Raw genomic sequence first — 27,613 nt, 5'->3', positions numbered from 1 at the left:
GTTTGAGAATTAATTGCAGTTTTGGAAGTTGTTCTCAACATTTTTAAACCTGACTGAATTAGCAAAATGCCTGCTTCAGCTCCAGGACTGTGGAACTACATCCCAGAAGAAATCCTCATCCAGATTTTCTATTATCTTTCTCTTCGAGATAGATATACGGTCTTCCAGGTGTGCAGACAGTGGGCTACAGCTGTTTCTTCTAGCTCTGTTTGGCATTTCACAGAGATCAGGTAAGAGCAGTGGGTTTCTAATGTCCAAACATCTCTGCAGAAAAAACTAGATCGTTACATTTTCGCTGCATATCAAACATTTACACCATTCTGCTGTGACATTATTGACACTAATTGTGACTTCTGTGTGTGATGATACTATCTTACATGGCTGGTACCTGTTTATGTAATAGAGAAAATTGTGTTGTATGCTGGTTTTTTTAATTGCTGCTGATGATTTGGGTTTCATGGAAAGTATTACTTTCTTAGCTAAGTTGCTGTAAGGTGCAACTTAAAAATGGCAAGAGACAAGGAGTTACTGAATAGTCATCCTCATCATGACACCTACTTCTTACGCAGAACATCACACATCTTATCACTGTGGTTGTTCCCATCCAGACATGTAGCAAGGGACAGTCCTTATGGTCAGAAGCTCACTGCTGAAATAGATGAGGCAGAGAGGGTGGGAGGAGAAGGAAGCTCAGAGATATGGAGGTGACTGGTCCAGCATCTTAAGTAGGTCACTTTGATAGGTCTTTCTGCAGGCTGACTTGTCTCACCTCCTGACTCCTTCCCCAGTGTTCAACCACTACTTTACACTGACTTGTCAGGCTTTAAATTAGAAGAAACCTCTGAGGGAGAGGGAGCTGTAGTTGTTCACAGAAACACTAGTAAAGGAGAGTATCTGCTCTGTGCTTGCTCAGCTCAGCTTCCACAGTGACTAACGGTTGGTATTACCCTTCCAGCTGTGATTTAGAGGATGAGGAAGGCATGCTGCAGAGCCTCCTGCAGTTCCTCAGCCAAATCAAACACCTGAAGATTGCGTTTGACCAGTCCAAGGAGATCAACCGTAAGAATGTCAAACGCGTCTTAGATGTGTTGGGAAAACAGAACCACAAACTGCAGCAACTGTGCATTGTGTGCCATGGGGAGAATCCCTACTTCTACTCTGGCCAAGACATCCTGCAGAGCATACGGAATATATGCGACACTAAGAACCAGACAGATCTTCAGTGTATCGATTTTCGAAAAATGCCCTTTACTCTTGAGGATAAACTTGTTGAACTCTTAGCCACCACCAACCCAAACTTACGCAGTTTGTTCATCAACAACCGCACCCTGGTGTGCAACGTGGCGCCAGATACCATTAGGAAAGTTCTCAGAGCATGCCCCAAACTCTCGACCTTGGGGGTTTACTATGCCAGCTTGTCTGACGATGTCTTTCTGGAACTCATCAAGCCAGAAAGAGCACCTTTCATCAATTTAGACATTTTCTGTGAGCGCCTGGACAAATATATCCCAGTCATCTCAGAAGAGCTCTGGGCTGCTGTAAGTCAAAAGCATCCTCAGCTCTCTGTAGACCTAGAGTTTGATCATACGGTTCCCGCCTTGAAGATACCACAGATCCTAAAGCTGAATATACCTGTGAGCACACTGCAACTTAATACCTGTACTTACATGGTGAATCAGATTAGGTTTGTCACCCAGAGCTACAGCAGCACTTTAAAGAAGCTGACACTACAAACCACATCTTCAGAGGGTTTAAATGCCTCACTAATAGATCTGGCTAGGAAGTGCAGAAATCTATTGGAGATCCACTGCTACTGTGTGGTCAGCCAGGAGGTGGTAGAAGCATTCCTCACACACTGCCCCAGTCTGAAACAATACACGCTCAAGATCATCAAGGAACGGCACCCATGGAAACCAGTAATAGTTCAGTGACTGGTCCCTCCTGACTTCCTGGGGAAATCGTGTGGATCTGCACAAGCACAGAGAAGGAAGATTTAGAGATACAAGGAAAATGCTGCAAAATTCCCTCTGCTGCTCACTTAGAGCCTGCTATCTTACCAGCCTCGGCTGTTAAATGTGATGACCACTTGTTCGGGAGACTAAGCATTCGCATGCAAATGTGATAGACAAAGGGTTATACAGATAAATTGCCTTTTTTCTTGTATTTGTATGGTATGGAGGGCAGGCCTTTTTTCCCCTCTGCTTCTTTATTTAGCAGCACCAGGAATGCCAGGTTTACTGTTCATGCGTTTTTACTGAGGACCTCAGCAAAATTTAATTGTGATTTTGCACTATAAGAGAACCCCAGCGATAAGCACGCTGTGGCATGACCCCAGCAACTAGTTGTGTAGACAGTTAAGGAAGTGGCAGCTTCAGTGCTGCCACTGTTCTTTATCCAGTGTGGTACTTAGCCATGCAAGTTAAATGAGTTGAGCAAAGAACTGTGGCCGTCTGATGGAAAATCCACTCTTACTTTGATGATTCCTCTTTTGGCATTTCTGCACTGGCAAGCTCACCTGTTATCCGGCTGTCAGGAAACTTCCAGTGTGGAAGGGTCTAAACAGGACCTGAATTATAATATAAAATACAGGCAGGAGAAAAATCGCTTAAGGAAAAAAACTGACAAGGCTGTTATAAAGGATATGTGGCCTGCTTATTCCCTTGTCCACCCTTTCTTTCTCTTGCTCAGGAAAGCAGGTTTCCAGGTTGTAATTTGAATGCCTTTTGCAAACACCTTTGCTTTCAGTACGTTGTTAGTGTTTCTTAGGAAAAAAGAGTGCTAACAGTTTTTGCATGTGACCTTACACTCAGTGGCAAACTGCAAAGGTATCTTGCATCTGAATTAGCATATGCGTGTGTTGGTCTGTTGTGCCAAAAATTTTGGTGAATGCTATTTGCAGAGCACTTTCTGAGTTGAAATAATCCTGGCATCAAGCTACATTGCAAGCACCAATTTAGAGCTATATAAAGCATTTTGAATAATAATAATAATAATGATGAAAGCATATTGACATCTGGATTCTATGTGTAGCTATTGTCATCACCCTCTCTTCTCACCCAAGAGCCAAACCGTTTGTCTCGGCCCTTGCAAATAGCATGGAATCTGTAGCTGAACCAACTTGCAATTTTGACTTTGCACAACCTTGCCAAGGACGTGCAGCCCTGAGGCCTGGCTAGGCCTTGTTCCTCTGTGCCGTCCAACTTTTAGGACAAGCGAGTTCCCAAATAACAATTCAAGCGCCTTCACAAAGCAGGTGCTGCTGCTCCTGGGTGTCCCGCAGACCTGTCAGCAGGTGGGTCCGTTCCAGTGACGTGCTGGCCTTCCAGGGGAAGGTGTGCAGCACGTGTTCCCTTTGCATGACGCTGCATGTTTATTCATTCACAGCTCTGCGAGATCTGCTGCAGTGCATTTTCATTCTGTGTATTGTTCTCTGGGCTGGTGATGCCGTCGCATTGTGCTGAGTTTTTAAGAGTGTGAGCAGCACTGCTGATGTGACTCCCAGGGAGCCTACTTTCCACTGGCCCGGGATAAAATTCAGTGGTTCATTCTCTGTCTGACACATGCATGCAGGGAGGCAGCTGCGCTGGGAGCAATGGAGTTAGTGTAGCTGGAACGCTGAAAAAACTATGCAAGATTCACCCTGTTCTCTGGTGATGGATGGATACTCCAGCAATGTGCCAGCCTTCCTAACCAAACTCTGGACGCTGGTGGAAGATCCTGAAACGAACCATCTCATTTGCTGGAGTACTGTGAGTACAGCGAATACCGGTTGTCACTTGGAGTACCTGGAGAAACCCAGGTGCAAGGCCCAGCTGATATCACGGCATTGCCCAGTAATTTCCCTTTGCTTTACAAGTGCTAGCCAGTTAACTGGGAGAGGGAAACCACTGATGGCTCTTTAGAGGAGCTTTTTGTATATGCTTGGTGTTACTTATTTGGACTATTGTGGCTTTTCTATTTCAAAGGGACTACTGATTTGGGAGTGTTTTAATAATAACAGTATTTACACATTGCACTTGAAACGTCTTAAAGGATGTCTAAAATTGAACCTCCTAAAAATGCAGACTCTTTAAGAGAGGGGATTTTCACTTTGTGTCAGTCTGTGGTTCCCTACAATTTTCCAGAAAAGGTGCAAAGCCCTTTATGAATTTCACTGGTGTTTGTGTGTTTCACATGTATTTCTTAGCTGCCTTTCACAAGTGCCACAGAAGTAGCCAGCAGACTGCCACAAACAGCCTTCCAACCACAGGCTGAAACCCACAGCTTAAAGAGATTTCAGATTGGCACCCTACCTTGCTAAACGCTTTGGAAGAGCTTTACTAGATTTTGAGCTAGTCTGTATGATGATCATGGTGATGTGTTGTCTGTACAGCTTGATAACAAGAGATTGTTTTGCTTTGGCTTCTTATTTGCCACTGAGGCTTTAATACAATAAGTGCAATCAGAGAATTAAAATGATTTATTTGTCTCTATGGTACAGGACTTTGAAACCATGTTGTTTTTGCTTTTGACCTGATTAAGACTTGCTGCAAATAGTGGCGTGATTTGTCTTCAGCAGGGAGTTATCAGATATGTTGTGTGCGTAAACTTATTCTTCAAAAGTAAGACTCTATAATAAAGGCAGATTTAAAGGGAAAAAAGTCTGAACCAGCCTTTCTGTCATGTGTTTGTGTTCAGTACATTTTTCATTCAAAACTTGAGTTGGGATTTAAGCTACGTTGTTATTTGAGTCAATGATTGCTCTCTGAAGTTGGTAGTACATGGCCACATCTCTCAGAACGACTGAGTTTTTGTATCATATGTTTTAAATAAGGGCTTTCAAACTGAGGAGGATTTTCTAACATGTATAAATAGTTCCCTCTCTGTTACACTTGCAATATTACAGATGTTGCTGTTAAGTCAACTGTTATTTTTGACCCCTCCCTGTGCTCCGCTTTCCTGAAACCCCACATGGGCTACAGCTGCCTGCTTGGGAAGTTTGGCTAAGGCTTCTGGATGTCTGGGTTTCCCATGTCACATCCCCCTCTTCTGCCCACCAGCGCTGTTGGAGCTGAGGAATTGTGTGCGTGCCTAAGATTTCTGAATGTAATCAGAGCTCTTAGGAAAAAGGACCTATAAGGAGAGATTGAATAAACTGTGGTTCTTTAGCTTGAAGAAGAGAGATGGAGAGGAAACATGGTGGCAGTTTATATATACGTTAAAGGCTGCTGCAAGGTGGAAAGGAAAAGTCTGCAGTCTGTGTCCACGGTAGATCGGACAAGAGGTAATGAAATGTATTTCAGCATGGAAGATTCAGTTAGGAAAAACTCCTAGCCAGAGATAGCAAATTCCTGGAGCAGCTTGCCTTGGCAGGGCACAAGGTCTTTGTCATCGGGGGTCTGTCAAAGCCAGTTAAGACAAGCATCTGCCAAGAATGGCATATGGAGAGTCAGCTCTGCCTTGGACAGAGAAGGCTTTTGAAGTCTTTCCCAGCTTGTGCTCCTGTGGTGCGAGGCAACCAGGACACGGCTGCTGCATGCGAACAGGCTGACACTCTGGCACGTGCACGGTGAGTCTGGGAAGCAGCGGCCTTACCGTGCACGTGCCACTGCGTTCACTGGTGAACACACAGTGACTCTGAAGTCCCTCGTGGTTGTAGGAACCCTTCTGAGCGTGCCAGCTTCTGTGGGGCACAAGGATGTGTGTTTCTGGCTGAGCACATTGTGACCCTGAGTTCAAAGGAATGACCTCAAGGGAGCCCATAAAGAGATGTCCAAGTACATGAAACCCTCGTGTGAACGCTCTCATTTTACATCAGTGGGCCCAGCCTGGGACACATGGCTGTATCCCAGGTGGGAGTGGGAAGGAGCACAAGGGAAGCAGGATGAAGCCACTCTGTCCCTAGGGCAGCCTTTGCAGTATCTGGAGACTGTGGCATGTCTGGGAGCGCTGCAGGCACAGCTTGTGAGGAACATCTCAGTGCACAGATGATCAGTGACTCTCCAAAGTACCTGACTGGGCTCTGGTTCTGCTGCATGGGGTGAGGAGCAATAGGAGAGATGCCAGTGATGGGGGACTGGTCTTTTGTCCAGGCAAACGGTCATGTTAAGTGCTTGCAGTAGTGAACAAGGAGTGACAAGTACAGCTGAGCCAGAGCGTTCGTCAGTGCCGTACATCTGTGGATGTGCAGGGTGAGCTGCTAGAGCAGACGAGTGAGGGAGCTGGCACCATCCAGCAATGGAAACGTAGTGGCGGCAAGTAGGGCAGCGGGGTTTGCCAGCTGGCTGTTTCCTGGTGACACGGGCAAGCTGCAGGCGCACACACCGGTCTCTCTGTAGTCGCCGAGCCTTCTCGTGGTGCTGGTGGTGCTCCTTGCTTTAGAAGCTTCCAGGCAGCTCCGAGAGCAGCTGTACGGACACAGCCCCTGTGATGGGTGCGTGGGGGGACCTGCACGGCACTGGTACGCTCCTATTGCCTGCGGAGCCGGAGCGCTCACTCTTGCGAAATACTGGCCTCCTTTATCAAAACTGGTCTGTTGTGAAATAAACCCACCGGGCAGCCGCACCACGTGACTGCTGGTAACGCTGAACGCAGCAGGACGACGGGGCTGCGCTGGTCACCCGCACTCCTCCCTGCCAACGCTGCGCTGACCCCGGTGTCTTCAGCTAAGGGTCCTTTGAAACACAGCTGCAGCGGAGTTGGTAAGTCCCCAATATCTGCTGGCACCTTTGCCCCAGCATAGCTCTCTGCATCTTGCCTGCCCCTCCAAAAAGCCGCGTTTAGCTCAGGCTGCGCAGCTGGGTGGTTCCCCAGACAGCTCTTAGCAGCTGTTTCCCTCTGCAAGCAAAGCCAGCCCAAGCCCCTGAAAGACAGCATTCTCTGCAAGTTTGCAAAACGCCACGTGCTCCAAACTCCATGTCTGAAATCATGATTCTTCATTCCTCCAAACTCCCAGCGCTGTCCCCCCACCCCCCCATCCGGAACAGAGATTTAAGGTAATCCCCCTGCCCCCGAATCTTGGAGACACTGGTGCTGTTCAGGTCAGAGGTTTAGAAGAAAACTGCTTCTAAGCATCGGTTACAAATGAAAATTAATTGAAAATTCTTCTGTCCCTTAAAAAGCCCACGTGGCTTGCTGTTTGCAAAATATTTCAAGGCAGCCTCAGTGCATTGCATCTCATGGGCCCTGTCCCTACTCCCTTAACTGTCAGCAGGTAGAAGGCCAGGCAGTGAAAGCACCCAGCCTGCAGTGTGCCGATGTGTCAGTGACCCCAGAACAGTTTGCATTGTTTTGCAATCAGTTCTTGGAAACACAACTTCAAAAACAGCTCTTTTACCATGTTAAAATGCATGTTGCTGAGCTGGGACTGTAAGGTATGACTGTTAAAATTTATATGCTCTATTTGGCCAAGTTTGTGGTTGCTCCTGCAGCTCTGTCCTTTCAAAAATAATCAAGAGAAGGTGTCTAAAGTTTTTGAATCAGTGCAGCCTCTCTGTGGACAATTTGCTTTCCTGCCTTGCTGTGTTTCTTGTGCTCCCCCTGGGACTGCTGTGCTCTGGAGGAGACGGGTTTGAGTCAGACCCGTACAAGCAGGTCAAGGGGCTGTAATGGAGCTTCCTGCTTTCGTGGACCTTCTTCAGGCACCAGAGCCCTTCTGCGAGGTCCAAGCAAGAGGGAGGCTGCAGTCATGAGTTATGAGCTATTTGGGTGTAAAAGTCTGTAGCTGCTTTCTGATACCCAAGGCGGTACTTTGCAACTAAGCGGTGGCAAAGCTTAGTGCAGAAAGGTTAGAAACACAGTCACAGAGTACTGGCTGTACCAGAACATCCTTTGCTGAAGGCCGTTGTCACTCTTCTCGCTCCAAGGTGGCAGCTCAGAGTACAGCTTCCCCCGCTGTAGGACTCCAGGGAACTGCGTCCTCCTGGGCCGCTCTCGGGTGGTCGTGGGCGCGCCGCTCTCCGACTTCACCGTTGTCTCCTTTGCAGAATGGCACCAGCTTCCATGTGTTCGACCAAGGACGGTTTGCCAAGGAGGTGCTGCCCAAGTATTTCAAACACAACAACATGGCCAGTTTTGTCCGGCAGCTGAACATGTGTAAGTTCGACCGCCAGCTCCGAGGCCGTACAGGTCCTACAGGTGCTGGCGAAACGGTGGGAGTGGGAGAGTGGAAGGGTGAAAGGGAGCTGTGCGTCCAAGAGCTGAGACCTCGCACGCACGCATGCACAGGCGTGCGTTACCGCGACGTTACCGAATTTGCCGAGGGAGGCGCTCGCGCTCAGGTGCCAGGGGAGTCTGCAGCTTCCAGCGAGAAATTTCTCTTAGATTAAATCCTAAGTTGTGGGCTAGGAAATCCTGGCTACCAGTTCTCTGCTTCTCTTCCAACAATCTGACAACACATTAGTATTTTCCGCTACATGCCTTAAGGGGCCTTTTTTCAGCAGCCTGGTGCTGTTTAAAAGTCTCTGTCTAAAAGTCCAGTTTTCTAGTGACCAATTGACCAAGTTCCTCGGCAAAGTTTTCCCTTTACTATTTAAGCACGGAACAGCGCTGTGGCAAATATTAGACCGTTAGAGCATATTTTTGAAGGATTTCAGACGCAGCGTAACCTCCTCATGAACGTGCTGCGCGGCAACAGTGCCTAGGAAGGGAAGCACGCGGCCCGGTGAGGTTTATTTGGCGTTGATTCGGAGACTGCCCTGTGGCAGCCGCGGGGAGGAAGGCCGGAGGGGGCGCGGGGCGCCGGCGCCTCACCCTCGCCTCTCCGCGCAGACGGCTTCAGGAAGGTGGTGAACATCGAGCAGGGCGGCCTGGTGAAGCCCGAGCGCGACGACACCGAGTTCCAGCACCTCTGCTTCCTGCAGGGCCACGAGCACCTCCTGGAGCACATCAAAAGGAAGGTGAGGGCCCCCCGGCGCCTTCTGGAAGGTTCCACATGGCGACCGCTGCCTCCCCGCGGGCGCGCGGCCTCAGGGGAGCTTCCTTCGGCGGCCGAGCCCTCTGTCCTGGGAGGAACGGCGTGTACTGGTTTCCCGTCCCTCGGACGTCTCCAGCCGAACGCCTAGTTCAGTTCCTCCCTGTTCCTTAAATTACCTTTTCACCCGAGCTGCTCCGAAATAAGTGCCCGCTCCCAACAGACCCTCCCGGTATTTGGGCACGCCGGCGCCCAGCTGGTGGAAGTCCCGCGCCTGAGCCGCAGCCATGACCGTGTCTGTCCGCAGCGTTTCTTGCGCTGGTAAAAGCCACCCTTGATTTTTTCCCTCAGGTGTCGGTAGTGAAAAGCGAGGAGACCAAGATGCGCCAGGAGGACCTCAGCAGGTTGCTATACGAGGTACAGATACTGAGAAGTCAGCAAGAGAACATGGAGTGTCAAGTGCAGGACATGAAGCAGTGAGTTGAATCCTACTTCAGTTCAGGCTGCTTCTTGCAGGCGTTTGCTCCTCGAAGGAGTTGTTGGTCTGGGGGAATGCTTGGCAGGAGGAGCCTTGCACGCCTCCCAGGGACGACGTGCCGAGCCAGCGTGGCCTTCCGCTAGGAATCTCTTCTCTGCTTAAATATCCTTGTCCTAACTTTGGAAACGTGGGTTTGTGCAAAGAACATATTCTCTAGCAGTAAGCATGACCAGAGCAGGCACTAATGCAGGATTTACCTTGAGACTGTTGTCCCCAGGCCTGGTGTATCTCAAGGGCCGACCGTCTGTTCAGACAGAGAGACTAGATCCATTGAGACAATAACGTGTAGGATTTTTATGCAAACAGTTCCCAGTGCTCTACAAATATGAATTAATGCTCAGTCTCTCTGTCTCACGTGAAAGGTAGATGTATTTTCTCCATCTATATATACCATTTACAGATGAGGGAGGCACAGAAGAGGTCATGCAGGAAATATGTGCATAACCTGAGGACTTAACTCAGATGTCTGTATTTCCTCCAGATAGAAAAGATTGTGGTAAAAAGAGATGTAATTCTTCCTCATCCCTAGGAGAGTGCTGAGCAGAAATGCAGTGGTGCCTGCTCCAGATATTTAAAAATCAGAAATCAGTCTGTATCATCCTCCAAAATATATGAGTGGTCTAAAAATATAAGAACATAAGAATGGCTGTACTGGTTTGGCCTATGAGCCTGTCTTTCCCAAGACCCTATCTTCTGACATAGCCAAAATTGTTCTATAAGAGCAGAACAAGCATATACAGTGCTTCTTGCATGTAGTTTCCCAGCCTCCAGCTCTCTGAGAATCTGAGACTTTGAGTCAGACATGGTCACTAGGAATTTAGTAAACGGATACGGTTTTAGTGATCACACACTTGGAGTGTTTTTTATTTGCCTCCAGGGCTTTAATCCTTAGAGAGCACTTCAGATTTTTCAAGTCTTTTTAAACAGTATGATCCAGAAACAACTTCTGTGATGAAAGCTGAGAATCATGCATCATTGGATGAAACTGGTATCCTGGGTTTTGAAAGAACACCAGATACTGTGAAACTTCATAGCAGCCCAGCACCTTACATGCAATAGGCTAAGTATTTTTATCCTTCCTCAATTTTTAATGCCTCCCATGTTTCGCATGTGTGTGAAATCACACCATGAAATCCAGGTACAGTGACAATGAGAGTCTCTCTTTGGGCTTGTATCTTATTTAATTTTTAAGGAATTCCAGCATCAGTGATTTGGCCTTGCTTTTATTTCATTCTCCCTTTTGGTTTGCTCTCTCCCTCCATCAGCTGTCAGAAGGCAAAATTGCATTTAACTGATTAAAAGGACATAACTCTTATAAGCTAACAAAGACCAGAAATTCCAGGCTGTGACCACATTAAAAAATTTGCATTGGTGAAATAACATTAGGGCATAACTCCAGTGCAAGCTGTCAGTCTTAGGAAAGCTGCTTTGCTGGAAATCCTGTCTGTACCAGTGCAGAAAGTTCACTCCAGGGATTCCTGCTGTACAAGCCCAAGCTGCTGTGCTAAGGCAGATACTTCCCTAATTGGAGCTGATTAACTGGATGGAGCTGGTGGGCCTTATCTTCCCCATTTTAGTGTCAATCCACATTACAAAGACAAAAACAGCCTAAAAGACATGTAGCAAAAGGGTTTATAAGTTGCATTTATATGAAAGGTTCTGTTGGCCTCTCAGTTTTGGTACATTTATGTTCCTGAGACAAATTCACTGTCAAAATCTTTTATATCATGGACTTGGCTTGAATCCAGATTTGGAGGCAGCATGGCAAATAATCTGTGCATCTCCCCCATCCCAGTTCCTGGGGCTGAATGGTCAAGGAAACGGGTAACTCCTGTGAGCGCTGTATTTGCAGAGAGAAACTAAGGCCTGGATATGGTCTATGCAATTGCAAGCTGGAGCAGAACACAGGACTGCCCTGGATGAAATCTGTGACTCCCACTAATAAGAAGGTCATTACAGTCTTCCAAGCTCAAGGCTCTGCTTGTTCAAATGCAGAAACGTCCCTCTAGCTACTCCAGTTGTTCCAAAACATGCCTTTGTATCACCAAATATATGAGGTTTGAGCAGGCAGAATTACATAGGTTCTCTTGGTCTTTACTGCATTGAGGACAGTGGCAGAGAGGTCAGGTTTTCTTGGCTCCGGCAGCAAGAATAGTCTTGGTGATCCAAATCATTCAAAATCACAAATCAGGCCCTGCTGAAATTTTGAGTTTGGCCCAGATGTGGCATAAAAACCAGACACACGTGTGTTCTCCTCTTCCCCTTCTTCCCCTCCCTTTTGAACTGGTGGGGTATGTTTTTTCAAGTTTTGCTCTGCAGTTCTGAAGTCTAGGAAAAACAAGAAAAGTAATTGTGTGACCCCAGTAGCTGGGACATTTGGAAAGTGCCAAACGCTGCAAGAGGCCTGATAAAGTGAGACAGACTTTGCAAAATTGGATCTACCGTGTATTATGGCAGCACTGTTGGCTGGTGGGGCATTTCTGTGCTCATGAGAGGTTTCTGTTTCACTTTCAGGCAAAATGAAGTTCTCTGGCGGGAAGTTGTTTCTCTCCGTCAGAACCACACACAGCAACAGAAAGTGATCAACAAGGTAGTGATCATATAAACACCAAACTCCCTTGTACTGGCCGGTGTAGGTCCTCCTCTCTATTTTTTCTTGCCCCATACTCTTCTCCAGGCTTTCATATTGCATTATATGAATTTTCCCTTTCTAATCATGTGAAGATCTTATGTGTCCTGTGGGAAATGTTCATTAACAAAGCATAAAACTCTCAAGCAGATTTTCCTTTCCCTGTCAGTCCTTGCTGTGGTGTTAAAAACCACTTCTCTGTCAGAGTCCTGAGCACTTTGACCCTGGCCCTGATGTTGTTGTAGAACAAGGCAGCACGACTCTCTCTGATTGCCCTGTACTGTCTATGTTCTGGTTGGGCTTCCCAAAGCTTCCTCTTTCTCTTGGACAAGTCACAGGAGGGTCTTTGAAAAGCTCTTGCTCCTTGTTCTTCCAGGACAGGATTGCAGAGCTCTGACGCAGACTCCAGCCTGGTGGCAACAGGACTGGTACCTATGGCAGTGAGAGCAGATCTTGCATGTTCTAGGCCCGAGTGTTAGATCCTTGATCCTGCCCTCATCAAAGCGAGTACACGGAGCATCACAAATAGGGATTGTCATGGTAACTGTTTCCTTGAACAGGGAAAGGCACGTGGGTTTTAATAGCTGCGTGGTAATGCTGGACTTCTCACCCTTCACAATCAGCAGCTGCATCAGTCTTTGTTACCTGGGGAGCTGCACTGGATTTTCTGTGTGACCAGAGAACCAGGTTCTTGTTCTTCCAGCGATGGTGGAGTTCACAGGCTCCTCCAGAGCCCTGCAAGAGGCACAGCAGAGGATGGCCATGCAGGGGAGAGAAGAGCCTCCCCATCCGGCTGCCACTAAAGCTGTAGGCAGCAGAATTGGCTAGCCATTCCCCCAGCCTGTGGAGAGCTCCAGGAACTGTTATATTTTCTGGTGCTGTTGGGCCAGCTGAGGAATTACTGTGCAAGCCTCTAGTGTAAGTTACGCAGGAGAACAGACTGAAGAAACAAGGTGGAGTCATCTCCCTTAAAATTTAGAACCTCCTGTACAAAAAAGGCCTCCTCAGCGATTCCTGGATGGTGCTGATGTGACTGAGCAAGTCACATTTCCCAGTTGCCCTAAGAGAGAGCTACATTCTGACCCTCACATGGCATCATAGAGTCCTAGGACTGGATGGAAATGCATGAGGCTATCGAACGTTCCTCCAGCCTAATGCAGGTCCAGCCACGCCACTCATGGTGCGTTGCAGAGGCATTTGTGCAACTCTGTTTGTTATACTGAGCAATGAGTAAGAGACAGCTGTGGTATATAATGATAATTCTCTCTTTGTTTGGAGGTCAAAGTAGAGCTCTAGGCTTAAGCTGACATGGGAATATGTTGCTAGGTGATTCCTCTCAAAATCCATCCTGCATCCTCTTTAGTGGCCCGTTATGTCAACGCTGAATTCCACAGGCCTGAAAAACTCAGCCAGAAGAGCGGAGACCTCCATCCAGGGCAACTCTTAGGGGACTGCCTTTTTCATTTGCAGTCTTTATAAAGACCTTAGACTTTACAGAGCCTCTTAAAAAAGTCTCTAAAGAGACTCACCTCGCTCCAGGCCTAGGAATGTTTGCTCATGCACTTCACAGGCATATTCCTGGGTCAAATGGGGCTAGCTGAGGTTTTTGCATGTACGGAAGAGGAGAGAGGAAGTGCAGAGCATGTGTATCTGGCAGACCTGAAACAAAGAAGGCGCTTGGCTGTGTCTCTTGAAAACCAAGCAAGTCATTTGAGGGTACTTGGAATACTTAGTCCTGTTTTGGGCTCCAGCATCTCGCACAATCTGGCTCCCATATTTCATGGCTGCTCCCAGCTTTGGGGTGGTGTCAGAAGGGAGGAATGCGTGAGATAAGAATGACTGTGAGAGCAGGGAGTGCTGAATCACCCTGCTGATTAACACTGGATTTTGATCTCTCCTGACAGCTGATTCAGTTTCTGTTTGGCCAGCTCCAATCAAACCCCAGCAGCACTGGGATAAAGAGGAAGCTGTAAGTACCCTTGTGTGGTGCACACACACACACTCACGGGTGCATAATGCTGTTCCCTCACTAAAAGCACAAGCTCAGCTTGCCCAGGCAGGCAGTCACCAGATCAGGACACCGTGGTGATGGGAAATGAATGGGATGAACTGCCGAGTCAGACCTGCTGACATGCCCCATTCAGTGGTCTTTAGAGAAGCACCGTGTCAGCTCATGACCTTTATTTGGGGAATACAGACTGAGACAGGAGATGCGAACGCTAACTAGTGGCCGGGGGAAGGGCAGGGCCCCAATGCTGGCCGTACTGATGCCGGTGGCAGCATTACCACATGCCATTGGTGGGAACACGTTTAGGCCCAGCTGGCCCACAGCCACCTTTTGTTTGACCCGCAGTCTCTGAATGGGGTGTGTATCCAAGACAGGTTTGGTGATGTGTAACTTGCAGGTCTCACAGAGGTGGAGAAAGGTTTTAACTAGGGGAATCTTTAGGATCATAAATAAATGCTTCAAGGCAAATGAACAGAGGAGCTTGAATCATCTTGGCCTCATCTCAACACCAGTTAAGTTTGGCCAATTACTTGGATTGAGTATAAAACAGTGTAGCAGGAAAAGCACCAGAGTGAGAAGCCTTAGATGCAGAGATTGCAAAAAGATTTAGCACACAGATGACAACACAGGAATATCCACTTGCCCCATGCAGGCTAGGATAGCAGTAGACCAGTGATGATAAAAGAGAGCTCTGCCCTGGAATAGTGTCCTTGTGGAGGTTCCCAATTAGAGATGCACCCAGACCTTCATCAGAAGGTCCTGAGCTCTAAAACTGAGGTAAGACTGGTGAGATTTCTTCCCTGGTGGCTGTTACCTGTTAGCACCATCTAAGATATATGCCTGACTGTGATAAAGTTCTGTTCATTTACATCTTCTCGGTGGTATCATTTGTATCTGTCCATTTATAGAAAATTCATTCTACCTCTTGTGGCTCTGAGTTAAGCTTTTGCTTTGGATAAGCAGTTCTTTTGGATTTCCTGTTCTCTTGGATATTCTTCTTTCTGGGATGGGCAGATCTGTAGGTCTTGTAGGAGTCTGACCTGGGAGGCTGTTGCATGGTTGAAGCCCAAAGTACTTTGATAACGAACGTTGGATGGAGAGGTTAATTTCTGGCTCCTGAGCAGAGAGCTGGACACTTGTAATTGTCACAGGGCTGGCTGTGATACCTGTTTGCACTGAAGAGTAGCCTATGCCATAACAAGGTCCATGTCAGAATGACTCAAACGTTCTTTTTCATTCTGTATCTTCAGTTAACGTCATAGAATAGAAAAGTCTGTTAAATAAGCTGTTAAACAATATCAAGATCTCAAGTACTGTGGTCACTGAATCCTGCTTTGTAATGCCCTTCAGTGCAGGATCTAATTGCAGTCAGAGCAAACCCAGCGTTTCTCCCAGCATATCCAGTTCCAGTGTTTGTAGGATAAGGGGAACTGGGAATTAATTTCTTCTGTCAGGCCTCTCAGACATTAACAGGGGAACAGCGTTGGCTTTCCTTAGTGCTCTCAGTCAAACCACTGTCTTCTAAATGAACACTGAAGAGATGCTTCTCCTGATTGTGGGCAGTGGGAGGAGAAGAGGGATTTGCTAGGCAGTTTTATAGGGTCATCATAGTATTAACGGTACTGGATGGGTGTCAAACTATACTATCTCCCAGCTTCTCTGGGACTGTACTGCGGTGTTGGTAACATTTACATCACAAAACCCCAGAGGTTTTATGGTGGAATGATGTCAGTGTCATTTTGAGGCCCCTTCTCTTTTTCTCTTGGTTTCATTTGCTTGCTAAACGTAAAGCACTCCCACCACAGGGCCCGACACGCAGCCCCACTTCTTGTCACCAGCTGTCTGGAAAAGCCTGTCAGTCATTTCTGAAAAGCCTGTATGCAGTGGGTTTGTGCTGTGCTCTGTTTTGTCCATCCCCCTGTTTTTTCACTTGTGTTAGTGGGTAGCATGGGAGTAGCAGGCCAAGGTGAAAGACTGTGGGAGAAGGATGGACAGTGAGGCATTAAAACCTCCTTGTCCTCCAAAATGGAGTAACTAGCATATGGAAGTCATCCCCAGGAAGCATTTGTAGGACTGCCCTGTTCGGTAAGCCCTTTCACAGACAGCGTATGATAAGAACAGCTAGAGGTCCTGTTGCAGCAGAAGAGGTACCATGAAGTATTGTTTTGAACAATGTACAGCGCTTCTTATAATACAGGTAGTGACAAATAACGGCCTGTGATCTGGAAATAGCACATTGTCGTAAGTTTAGTCCATCTGCTTCTTCTATTACAAAACATCTTCATTTAAACCTAAATGCTATCTTTTCCACTTGAATGTATGTAGAATACCAATGGGGCTGCAGCAAGATTTTGACTTCAATGTGATTTACGTGGTGGTTGTATTGTGAATATTTGTGTGTAGGGTTACAAAGCAAAACTCCAAAAAGGAAAAAGAAATAATTTTGCTGAGGCAGAAGACCTTCTTCACTGCAAGTTACAGATATCCACTAAAAGCTTGTAAATTGTAGCCTGTGTAAAGAGGAGTCAGAGGACTCTGGAGGTTCCTATCCTAAACTTTTGTATACTCCAGAGCTACTTTTGATTGTGGGTTCAGATATCTTCATCTTTTTCTTCCTTATGTGGGATACAAGTAGCAATCTATGTATTTTATTTCACTTGGCTCTTTCAAATAAGATCTAGAAAAACCCAGATCCTTTCTCTTCTGTATGGCTGTTTAAAGTCCATTTTTCACAGTGACTTCCTTCAAGACTGTTGTTTTTCTTCCTTGTCCACAACACTGGACAAGAAAGTACCTTACAGCTGAGGAAAACCAAAATATCTGGGTGGAAGCAACCCTTGGCTGAGACATTTCTTCTGTGAAAAGCCAGGGAACCGTCAGTTAATATGTGGCTGGGAAAGCAAACCTCTTGTTTTTCTCTTCACAGACCTCTGATGCTTGACAGTGGGATCTCAACCCCACAAGTGCCCAAATTCAGCCGGCATTTGTCTACGGACCCTCTCCATGACCCCTATTTCATTCAGTCAGTGAGTTTGCTCCAGCCTCCGAGCTTTGTGCGTTTTCTTTGGCCAGAGTGGGAAAAGGTTTGAGGCAATAATATGGATTAAGGAGTAAGCTATTTGGCAAGAGTTTGTCAATGAAGAAGAGAAAAGGTTTGCAGAGCTGAGTTACATTTGTTATTTCTTCAGCTATAGATTGTTCCAGGGAGAGGTGCGTTCTAACACCATGCTCATGCTGCTGTATTCTGCTGCTGCCTGCTTGGGGCAATGTGAGAGGCCACTGGATGTGGGAGGGAAAGGCAGGTCCTGCACACAAAGTTCTGCCCAGGGTTACCATGGCCAGGCTCACGGCAAGGGCGGACAGAAAGAAGTTTGTTCTAGAAGTGGTAACTAGGATCTTCCTGGCCAAAGCCAGATATCTGCAATCCCTGAGCATCCCCATCACTCTAACCTACCAAAACAGGCACCAGAGGGGACAATTGTTTAAGCAACGCAGTGAATGCTTTCTGCAAAGGCTGTGTGCATCCTGAGGGAGAAAGGGTTATGCTGCGTTACTGCCAGATGGCTGCTGCTAGCAGGGCTACCACGCTCATGTCCCACAGTTAAAATACTTGAATTGTCATGGCACGTAAACCCACCTGCAGAGCAGTTGGATCTTTCCCTCCAGAGGAAGCTAAGTGATCTAAGCAAAATGTCAGACAGGGTAAAATCTGTCAGCAGCTGACATTTCAGTCACAGTGGCTATTTTATACCTGCACTTCTGTGTGGTTGGAGAAGACCAGAGGAAATGATAATGTTGCATAGTGGGTAAGAACCTCCTTGGTTTCAGCACAAGGAGGATTTGCTCAAGGGCGTAGCGAGAAAACTAACTACTTGGGGCGATAACTGGATCTTTTCAGTTAGCTGTGGCCCTCTGTAGCAAGCGAGAGGATGGCACTACTTCAGGTGGTGTTGGAGGAGAGACAGTGCACCCCGCTATCCAGAGCTCTTGGGCAGAGCGTGTTGGAGGGAGGGGAGTTCAAGCAGCTGAGTAGAGAGCTTTTTCTTATAAATCAGTAGCCTGTCTCTCCCCTTCCTTGGGCCAGTGGAGAACTAAGTAATTTATTAATGCTCTTTACTACTTCAGAAGGATAAATGTATATGATTTTTGCTTTCCTCTTAGCCATCAACAGAACCTGCCTCATGCTTAAGCAGCCCTGCAATTGCTGGAGGACCCATCATCGCTGATGTTACTGAAGCATCGCCATCCAACATAATAAATATGCAGTTCTCTCCTGATAATGACAGGTAAATATGTTTGTGATTAAAAACAAGGAGAATCAGGTATGGACAATTAGTAACTTCAGCAGAGTATTTCCTGGCTCTAATTCTACCAAAATCTCTGAATCACAAATCTCTATAGAGATGATGGGCTGGAATTTTTTTTTCCAATTTGCGATATGGGGCAGATTTTCAGAATTAGGTAGAGATATTAACAGCATAACTTTCAGTAAGAAGTCACGAGTTTCATGCTGAGAACTTCCACTCACCTCTTTGAGAAGTATTCCATGGTTCTTTACACTTTGTTTTCAAGAAAGTGGCTGTTCCAGACTTTATCAAAGAATGAGATACCAACACTTGTCAGTATCGTTTTCGAGAGCAAGAGAAAAAGGAAATTTTCTCTTGGCTTTGACAAAGAAGAAACAGAATCAAACTCTACATCTTTGTGCTAATGAGAACAGAAAGGTTGCATCACAACAACTTCCGATGCTTGACAACCTTTTCTGTGAAAAGGTCCCAGGAACTTAAGAACTGAATGCAGAGGTATTTTGGTGCTTATCTCTTCCTGCAAAGATATGCAGTGTTTTTAGAGCTAGTTGCAGAATCATAACTGCAACTATGTCAGTGGAAAGTAGCTAGACAGATGAATCATGGAAACAGTTTCTCACACATAGAGACAAAGCAAAAATTTTCTAAAAATCTCCTGTAAATCTACCTAATAATTGAAACTATACCCATAAAATTAGCTAGAAGCATGTAAAGAGCTTCAGGTAAAAGACTGCACGCCGGAAGACATTTCTAAAGGAGAAAAATTTTAATATAACCTTCAAGTTAAGTTGCTTATTACTGCTAATTATTGAGTGCCATCTGGTGGCCTCTGGCTCTACATGACTCTTGAGAATCTGAGCCAGCCACGTCTCCAGTGAGTTCAGGAGTGTGATAGCTGCTAAATCAGCACAAGCTTCTGGTGGGAGCTTAAGATTCACAAGATGATCTGAAAGGAGTGCTGAGGAAGGCTTTGTAGTGTCACTTATCATCCCATATGTGGGACATGCCCATGTGTTGTGTTTCAGCAAAGCTAGTCTTCAAGTGTTGTAAGATAATATTATCTTTTCAGTAGTATTTCCATTCCCCATTCCTGTTGAGCTACATGCCTTTGTCACTTTGGATTCTGCTGTGCAGGGTTTACAGGGAGCTCTAAAGTCTCTATAGACATTATAGAGTAGTTTTTTTATATAGAAAGTGTTACTGTTTAAGAGTTCGATATCATATGTCCTAGGAATAACATGGAGTGCTCCTCCCACTGGAAAAAGGCAAACCTCAGCTTCTCAACAAATAAAACATCTGTCTGAGACTGTCAGATCTTGATAGCCTCTGTTTCTAATCCTGCCAGACCAGCAGATCCTGACTGGGATCTCTAGGGAGCTCAGCCTAGACTCACATCCTCCCCTCCTCATGTCTAGCGGTCACACTGGAAGTGACTGTGTATTTGAGGAAAAGTGGGAAAAGTTCCTCTGGGAATTAGCTTGAAGAAACATGGGGTGTCTTACTGACCCCATTTCTATCTCTAGGGTGGAGACTCCTCTCCTTCAGGGCTCCCTTTTCAGCCAAGCAACCTATCTCAGGTCTAACACTCGTCGGGGAAATGATCAACACATGGAAGAAAATTTTCCATGTCTGCAAGACAACCTAATGGGACGAATTTGCTCTAACCATGACCGATGAAGTGACTGAAAATATTCTAGCTGAGCATGTTTTGGATCTGCCTCTTTACAGACCTTCTGTGCGATAAGAAGACCCATTACTGCAGAACATTTCCCAGGGATTAGCATCCAGATGGAGTTAATGACTCTTAGTTACATCCTGAAAGCAGAAATCCTCCTCCTTGTTGCAACATCTCCAGGAAATGTTCTACCCCCGGTCACTCTTGTTTTTGCATGGCCTGCAATAGCAGAAGCACTCTGCACATACACTTAACCTGTCCAGTGACCCAGCACACACCACCACCCTCTCTCACTCGCTTCACCCTTTTAGTGCTAGAGCCTAGTACGGGCCTGAGACAGCTTCCTGGAGCAAGCCACCCATCTAGTGGTGCAGCTGGGAAAGGGCACCAGGATCCACCCCTTCTCATATTTCCCCTGGTTACATGCCCAGCCTTGATCTGGCAGTTTAAATCTAAGCCTTCACAGCTGTGCCAGGACAACCCCCTTCCCTCTGACGGAGCCCTTTGCATGCACACACAGGAAGCTCAGTAAAATAGAGCTGCCGCTCCCACATTTCTTGAAGGTTTTCCACCTACTTTGGCAGGCCTTGGAGCTCGTCAAAAAGGAAACAGGGGTACTGATAGAGTTCATTTGCCCACCTGGTAAATGCAAAGACTCTGTGGGGTAATTTGATGGGAAGTGGAAACAGACCCTGGTACTGTTGCCCTTCGCAGTAGTGCGGGGCCTTTGTGGAGCAGATGTGTGCGTGGGGTGCTAAGTCTTGTCTTTGATCCAGGGAGAAGAGCCTCATGCTGATCAAGGAAGAGCCAGTCAGCCCTGGAGTGAAAGCCACCACTGAGCCTGATGTCCCACTGCCAAGCTGCCGGGCTTGTGCTGAGCCCCCGGTGCTCCCGGTCGCCATGATTCAGTCTGTTTTGGAAGGTAAAGGGAGTTGTGGTGCAGCCCAGCCGGGGACCTTGCAGCCACCCGAGAGAAGAGGCAGAAGGGCACTGCTGGACAGGTGAGGGAGCAAGGAAGAGCTGCGGCCCTGCCTGTTTCACTGCCCTCTCTTTCTGTTAGCTGGGGGGAGGCTGACTGCAAGTCACCTGGTGCAACCCTGTGAGCTCTGTCCTGTCTCTGTGGATCCTGCTTAGGGGACCCTTGAAGCCTGGGGTAGGGGATCTGCAGATGATTTGCTTGAAGGACCCAACAGAGCAAGAGCCATCAGACCTTGTTCATCAGAGTCATGGGAGCACAAAGAGACTTTCCACAGTGAGAGGGACTTGCCTAAGGCCCAAGTCAGAAGTGGAGCCCAAACCAACATCCCTGCTTGCAGACTTGCAGGCCGCTGGACCAGACTGCATCTCCAGTAGCTTGTGCACCCTCTGTCATTTGCTTTGTTGGGTCTTTAGTTACATAAACTTATAAGGAAATATTTGTCACTGGAGCTTCTGTGCAGTAAATAAGGTGTCACTTGTATGACGATATACAGACAGTGATGGAAGAGAGCAGTCCACTGTTCTGGTAACCTCTGCTCTGTAGCAAGAAATATATTTGGTAAAGCAGCAAAGCATCTATGAGGCCCAGGATTGGGCTTGAGGAATTATATGCCATAAGGAAATAATTTGACCCCTTTTCCTCTCCTGTCCTGTGAAGTCGTATAGGGTGTTTCCTCTTTAGTCTGCTCTCCCTTTGCATCTCCTCCTATCATCTTTCTGAGGTATGGGCAAACCTCCTCGTTGCTCTAGAAGGGCAGCTGGCTTTCCTGAGTCTGTTCTAGATCTATCTTCAAGGGGCAGCCAGTCTTTCTGGCACCATCATGTGGGCCATGTGTTTCTGGAAGGTGCTGGGAAGCTGACCCTGGCAGAGATCTCAGCTTCCCTCTGACTAAGAGCGAAAACCCATGAAACTTAGCTGCATTTGTGAGGCTTCTCTCCTTGAACTGGAAGAGCTGAGTAAAAATCTAGGCAGTCCCAAGCAAGTTGTTATAAATGGGTATAAAATCATGACTTAAAATAATAAAGTAACAAGTGAAATCACTCACAGGGATGGAGAGTTAAGAGCTTGTGTTCACCAAGCGCAAAAATCTGGTACAAAGGGATAGAGGTCTGGTTATTTTGAAGCCAGGGCATGTAAATATTCTGCATGTGGACACCCAGAGAATGATGCCCTGTTGCGAGGGGGAGATTAGCAGTCTTGTTAGGCTCAGCCACGGGGTGCTCTGGGTGAGCCACCTTTGAAGTTGTGGTCTGCCACAGTCCAAGACTGAAGTCCAACAGCACTGATGTAACGGGTGAACATACAGCAGATGTCACCAGTAGGAGAAGAGCGTGGCTGCAGCTTAGCAGACGAAATGGAAGTTAACTGCAGAACTTGTTCTTGATGGCACCTGCAGCAATGTAAGGAGGTCTTGGGAAGTCTCTCATTTGTGGCAGTGTTTCCCTTTGTCTTTTCTCAGAACAGATATTTCAGACCCATTGGAGGGCACCGACTTGAGTTTGGAAGGCCTGCAGCTGCTGCTGAGGAGCCAGCAGTACGGCCTGGAGCCTGCCAGTGTCCTGGATGTGAGTGTCAGGCCCTCAGCCTACGCGCCTACATAAAACAGCTATGAAATACACAGCTGTGCCTTTGGGCAGCAAAACGGATAGACCACACTGCTTATTCCTGCGTAGCCTCGTGTGACACTTTGTCTGTCACATGCTGCCAATACAAACACAGCACTTCTTTTGACCTGCTTGTGGGAACTTGCAGGATTTGAGACTTTAATTTTTTATTTTTATTTCTTGTGAAAATATACGTATCTGAACTTCTTACCCTAGGAGCACAAAACATAGTGCATAGGGCAAAGACAAGATTGTAAAAACTTGCACTCCCACTCTTACGTGAAATAGGTTTAATATGACTCTGCAGCTGGTTTGTTAATTGTTTGGGAGGGGTGGTGGTTTATTTTTTGCATATTCTGCATCTTGGATACTCCTACATTGTTTTTAGCTCTATTACTTTCCCCTTTTCCTCAAATTACGGAATTCTGGAAGGGCACTTTTCTCTGAAAATCAGTGGTGGCTTTTTTTCTTAAGTATATATGCAGAAATATAAGGGTTTAATTTCTGCTCTCTCTTCTTCTCTCTCCCTCTCTTTGTACATACAGTTAGAATATAAAATGCTTTATGCTGATAATCAAATAACTGCATGTTATGAAAGAATCCATCTGTCAGAGAATATATGTTCCCTTGAGATGCTTCAGATTTAGGCACATGGTGAATTTGTGCAGATAAACAGGAATGGGAAATCATAGAAAATTACTTCTATTCTCTTAGAACCTAAGTGTCCGTGGTTGATTTTGACTTTATGAAAAGCTTTTTTTAATGGTCTACCCTGTCACTGAGTATGGTGGTTTCTGCTTCTTGACACCTCGTTAGGAGGTGTTTTCCTGTTACTGACACACTTTCCTCTCTCTGTGTAACTGCATGTTGCAAGAGGGAGTGAATCGTGAAATCACCCTCCAGACCAGCAGCTCCATTTCCCAGATTGTGCAGACTTCCCAAGAAACCGGCACTGAGGGACTGATGCAGCAATTTGCCCTTTGCTACTGTGTTTTCAAACACTTTGACAAAAAAAATGAGAATCTGAAAGTGTTCCTAGGGCCCAAGAGCAGAAAAAAGGGCTATAATGTACATGTGCACAGAGATAAACAGCTGCCCTGGTTTCAGACGTTGCTCCGCCAGCCACGTGCCCTGCCGCTCTTCTGGAAGGCACTAGCCTGGCAGCAAGGTCTGCGGATTAGTGCAGGTGCCCACGACTCAGCTGTTGCTCTTCTAGGTCGGCCGCAAACCAACACAAACGAGCCTTCGCCTGTAGCTTTAATTGCTACATCGCAGCAGCTGAGGCACAGGCAGACATTGCTTTCTGGCGTCTCCACCAGCAGAGCAACCACCTCCAGCAGACGGGCCAGGCACGCAGCTGAGGGCATGAGCGTCTTAAACTGTTACACCTTTCAGAGCCCTAATCGTAGTTCTCTGCCGACAGGTCTTTAATCCCAGTTTGTCTTTGAGTGAGTGGAATTTGACCGAAATGGAAGCCAGTCTGTCCCCGGTAAGAGATGTGTATTTCTGAGATAATAATGTAAGTACGAAGCAGAATTTCCTGTAGGCAGAGCTTGTTCATTGCTGAAGAATGATCGGTTATTTCACAGCCAGAGGGAAGAGTGTGGTAAAGCATCTCCCGAGGTTAGGCTGACAGGGTTAATTTATACTCCTGACCTATTTTTCCCATTCAACCAGAGCTTGCTTAGACATGTGTGTTGATGGTGTCCTGGAGTCTTTAACTGAAACTGGCTGCTTCAGACTTTCTGCCTTGGTGTGTTTGTCACTCACCTGTTCTTGTTTTGAAAATTAACTGCATCATTTCCTAACAATACTGTAGGTTCATAAAACGCCTTTGTGCCAAATCCCTTACAAATATGCCTTTATAAAATGCAGCCATCCCTGCATATTTCAGGGGCAGTGAAAACACACCCAGCTACAACAGAGGATGATACATGCCTGCATAGAGGAAACTGGGAGAAATTCAGTTTGGCAGTATTCGTTTGGAATTGCCATTGACACAGACATTTTTGAAGTGCATGTGGCAAACTAATAAAAATTGAGGGAAAATGTGAGTTTTGTGACTGTTTGGTTTTTTTTCCCCTGCTTTATTGGGGGAGAATTTTCAGAGCCCTCACTGCCAGCTCAGTAGGATAAGGAGCTGGATGGTTCTGCCGTTTCTGCAGACATGCAAAGAAAGTGTAATCCGTTCTAATGAAGTGCCAAAGTTCTCTAAGCCTTCTTCATGGTATCACTATCCTTTTTAGGATTTGATTTAATAGTTTTGAATTTACTAAGGTAATTCCGTTTCCTGAGGGTTAGAACAGAGAGTCCCTGAAGACAGGGATAATGTTCCCAAGTCTTGGAAGCAAGGGGAGAGCTCTTTTGAAAGAGTCCAAGAGAAGGCTGCATGTTCAGTAGTTCAGGCCTTCAGTTCACTGGAATTTCCCAGCCTCTGGAGCAGTCTACCCTTGTGCTTGCTTGTCCTACAGGACAACAGGCTCTGAGCATACAGTAGCTTGTGACTAACAGCTGCAGCAGCTAGATGTACAGTGCAAACAAAGGCAAAAGCTGCTTTACTTAAAGACAGTCACAGGCAAAAGGAAAGAAAATTTCTTTCATATATGTTGCTGGCTGCAGGGGACTGTGGGTTTGCTTTGAATAGCAGCCAGGCAGATACAGTCACAATGTCAGTAATTTGGTCTCCTCCTGAGTGTCATACCATATAGACCAGTGCTAGCAAGGGACTATGTCTCCGTCAGCCCTCTCCTTCAGGCGTATCTGCCTTTGAGCACATGCTGCTGGCGATTTTAACAAAGTGCAGATGAGGCTGGGAGGAGAGACAGGCCAGGGAGGATAGCTTGCATTGCTGGTGGATGTTGTGCAGCGCTAATAAAGCACCGACCTTCAGAAATGGCCTAGTTCTAACAAGCTGCCCTGTCTTTGTATGATTGTACATTGTAGTTTATATTTTTGCATCAAGATGCAGCAACTCACGGCGGATCTGGAGAAGAATGCGACTGAGCTGTCCTCGAAAGCGTTCAACCCACCATTTAACAACACCTGTCCCGGTAGGAGCACTAGCAGACTCGGGAATGGGAATGTAATTAAAATGTTAAACATGCCAGCAGCTAGATGCAATGTCCAGCACTGACCATTTGCCACTTTGAGGGGAAAAAACCACAACTTTTGTTATTTCACTTTCATGATGGTCAGTCAGTAATGTTTCCCCAACAACTGCTAAGGTAGTTATTGAGCAATGGGGAGAGTATGGGGGATATACCAAAGTTTAAATAGAATTAAACTACCTCTGTTCCTGCTTGGAGCCACGTCATATCCATCAAAAGGTCTGCACTGTTTCTTCTGCCTGCTCATCACCCCCTAAAAGCAGTGTGGTGATCTAAGTGAAATTTAGGAGTTTTAAGAGCTGTACGAGTCCAGTGTTTCCCCTCTTTCCCTCTGGCTCCTGCTGCTGCCACCAGGGTAGCTGCTCAGGAGGTCAAACTGGAGCTGTTAGCAGCCAGGGGCAAAGGTTATTTCTCAGTTTCTCCAGACTTAACAGACCTCAAGGCAGCTGTGCAGCTGAGCTTCTCCTCCCTAAGTGACTCTGATAAAATGCGTCAATGATCTCAAGTATGAATCTAGAAGTGTTTTCCTGGTCTTGGAATAGTGATATGCCGTTATTTTCATGTGTATTCAAGTGGGCATGACTTGAAAGAATAGCTGCTTTTGTCAGCCTCAGTTTTGATGCTGTAGCCGCCTATACGCACCCCAGAGTTTTTCAGTATTGTGTATAGCTCAAAGACTTCCAGGCTCTACCTTAAGCCCAGCAGCTTGCATGAGCAACAGAGGTGTCTAAGCCCAGCTTTGCTGGAAAGAGTTCTTCAGCAGACTGGGGCTAAACTGCACAAGAGGAGAGTCCCTTGTCTGCAAAGCCTCTACTGTCTATGCAACGACACGATGCTGGAATAAGGGGCAATTGGCAGATTTCTCCTTCTGCAGAGATAAGGAAAAATAGAAAGTTCTTGATTGAGGGAGAAAAGAAGCTGCTCTTACCCACTTTTCAGAGTGTCTGGCTATTTCGTCATCCTTCTTTCAGTTCCTGTGAGGCATCTCAGCTACTCAGGCAGAACCCAGCTAGGCAACCTGCAAAGACCCCCACTGATTTTAATGGGCTCTTGAAGGAGTCCAAGTTTTGCTCAAGTGTTTCCAAGCACTTTTTTTCTGGAGTCGAGCTCTTCACCTCCTACTGATTTCCGTGGGGATTTGCCACTTCGCTGTTCTGAATTCATAAAGCCTGGTAGATTGCCTTCCAGAAAGTGAGTTCTCTGTTGTCTGTTTGCATTCCCAGGGAAAGATGTCATTCTTGAAAGCACCCAGCAGTTCCTCATTGATCGTCAGTCAATCTTTGGAAACGACATTATCAGCTTGCCTGAAAGTTCATCGCTTTATGTTCCATCTGAAAATATGGCTTCTTACCTGTCCTCTGCAGCTATCCAGGGGGATATCCCGTTAAACCTGAGTGCTTCAGCTGACAACAACCAGTGATTTAGCTTCCAAGACAGTTACATCTCCCTCCCATCCATCCAAGCATCTGCAGGTTTGAATGTAAAGAAACAGAAGTGACTCAGAAACCCAGCACAGAGTTGTGCCCTTTCTTTTGGAGTAGATGGAAATTGTCAGAAGCTGTTGCATTACCTTCTCCGCCCCTGAATTTCAGTGTTTGTCTAGAATAATAATTTTAAAACAAAATGTTGCTTTTGGGTGTGTATCGGGGGGGAGGGTTCTTTAACAAATTTCAGACCTACTAAGAAAATCTTATGAGAATTTGAGTGAAGGGTAGCTTGAAAGTCTTTCAGGGACTTCATAAAATAAAGCAATCCTGACTAGTATCTACAAAGGCAAACTGTTGGATTTTGTTGCGGCAGCACAGATCAGCACAGAGATGCAGGGGCCTTCTGAATGCTTTTTTTTTAATAGGAAATTGGTTCTGTATGCCAACCC

General features: G+C 46.4%; 2 protein-coding genes across 2 annotated transcripts; both read left to right on the top strand.

Moving 5' to 3' along the window:
* Nucleotides 1-1,931, top strand: FBXL8 (F-box and leucine rich repeat protein 8). The gene is made up of 2 exons (XM_013941027.2): nt 1-230; nt 956-1,931. Exons 1-2 carry the CDS (start codon nt 67-69, stop codon nt 1,929-1,931), a joined length of 1,140 nt encoding a protein of 379 aa, XP_013796481.2. The 5' UTR covers nt 1-66.
* Nucleotides 1,932-3,626: 1,695 nt separating this feature from the next.
* HSF4 (heat shock transcription factor 4) lies at nt 3,627-27,405 on the top strand. The gene is made up of 13 exons (XM_013941028.2): nt 3,627-3,749; nt 7,965-8,073; nt 8,749-8,876; nt 9,242-9,366; nt 11,943-12,018; nt 13,962-14,026; nt 16,992-17,091; nt 18,227-18,351; nt 20,824-21,048; nt 22,486-22,591; nt 24,054-24,119; nt 25,593-25,680; nt 26,961-27,405. The coding sequence occupies exons 1-13, from the start codon at nt 3,627-3,629 to the stop codon at nt 27,155-27,157; spliced, it is 1,533 nt and encodes a 510-aa protein (XP_013796482.2). The 3' UTR covers nt 27,158-27,405.
* The last annotated feature ends 208 nt before the right edge of the window (nt 27,406-27,613 follow it).

Source organism: Apteryx mantelli, chromosome 10, assembly GCF_036417845.1.
Source record: "Apteryx mantelli isolate bAptMan1 chromosome 10, bAptMan1.hap1, whole genome shotgun sequence".
Taxonomy (NCBI): domain Eukaryota; kingdom Metazoa; phylum Chordata; class Aves; order Apterygiformes; family Apterygidae; genus Apteryx; species Apteryx mantelli.
This window is presented reverse-complemented; position numbering and strand designations above follow the sequence as displayed.

Excerpts from the sequence above, each read along its gene's own strand:
- FBXL8 (XM_013941027.2), top strand. The coding sequence starts at position 67 with ATGCCTGCTTCAGCTCCAGGACTGTGGAACTACATCCCAGAAGAAATC. Across the intron at positions 231-955 it reads TGGCATTTCACAGAGATCAG|CTGTGATTTAGAGGATGAGG; the intron begins GTAAGAGCAGTG and ends TTACCCTTCCAG.
- HSF4 (XM_013941028.2), top strand. The coding sequence starts at position 3,627 with ATGCAAGATTCACCCTGTTCTCTGGTGATGGATGGATACTCCAGCAAT. Across the intron at positions 14,027-16,991 it reads ACTGGGATAAAGAGGAAGCT|ACCTCTGATGCTTGACAGTG; the intron begins GTAAGTACCCTT and ends TTCTCTTCACAG. Across the intron at positions 17,092-18,226 it reads ACCCCTATTTCATTCAGTCA|CCATCAACAGAACCTGCCTC; the intron begins GTGAGTTTGCTC and ends CTTTCCTCTTAG.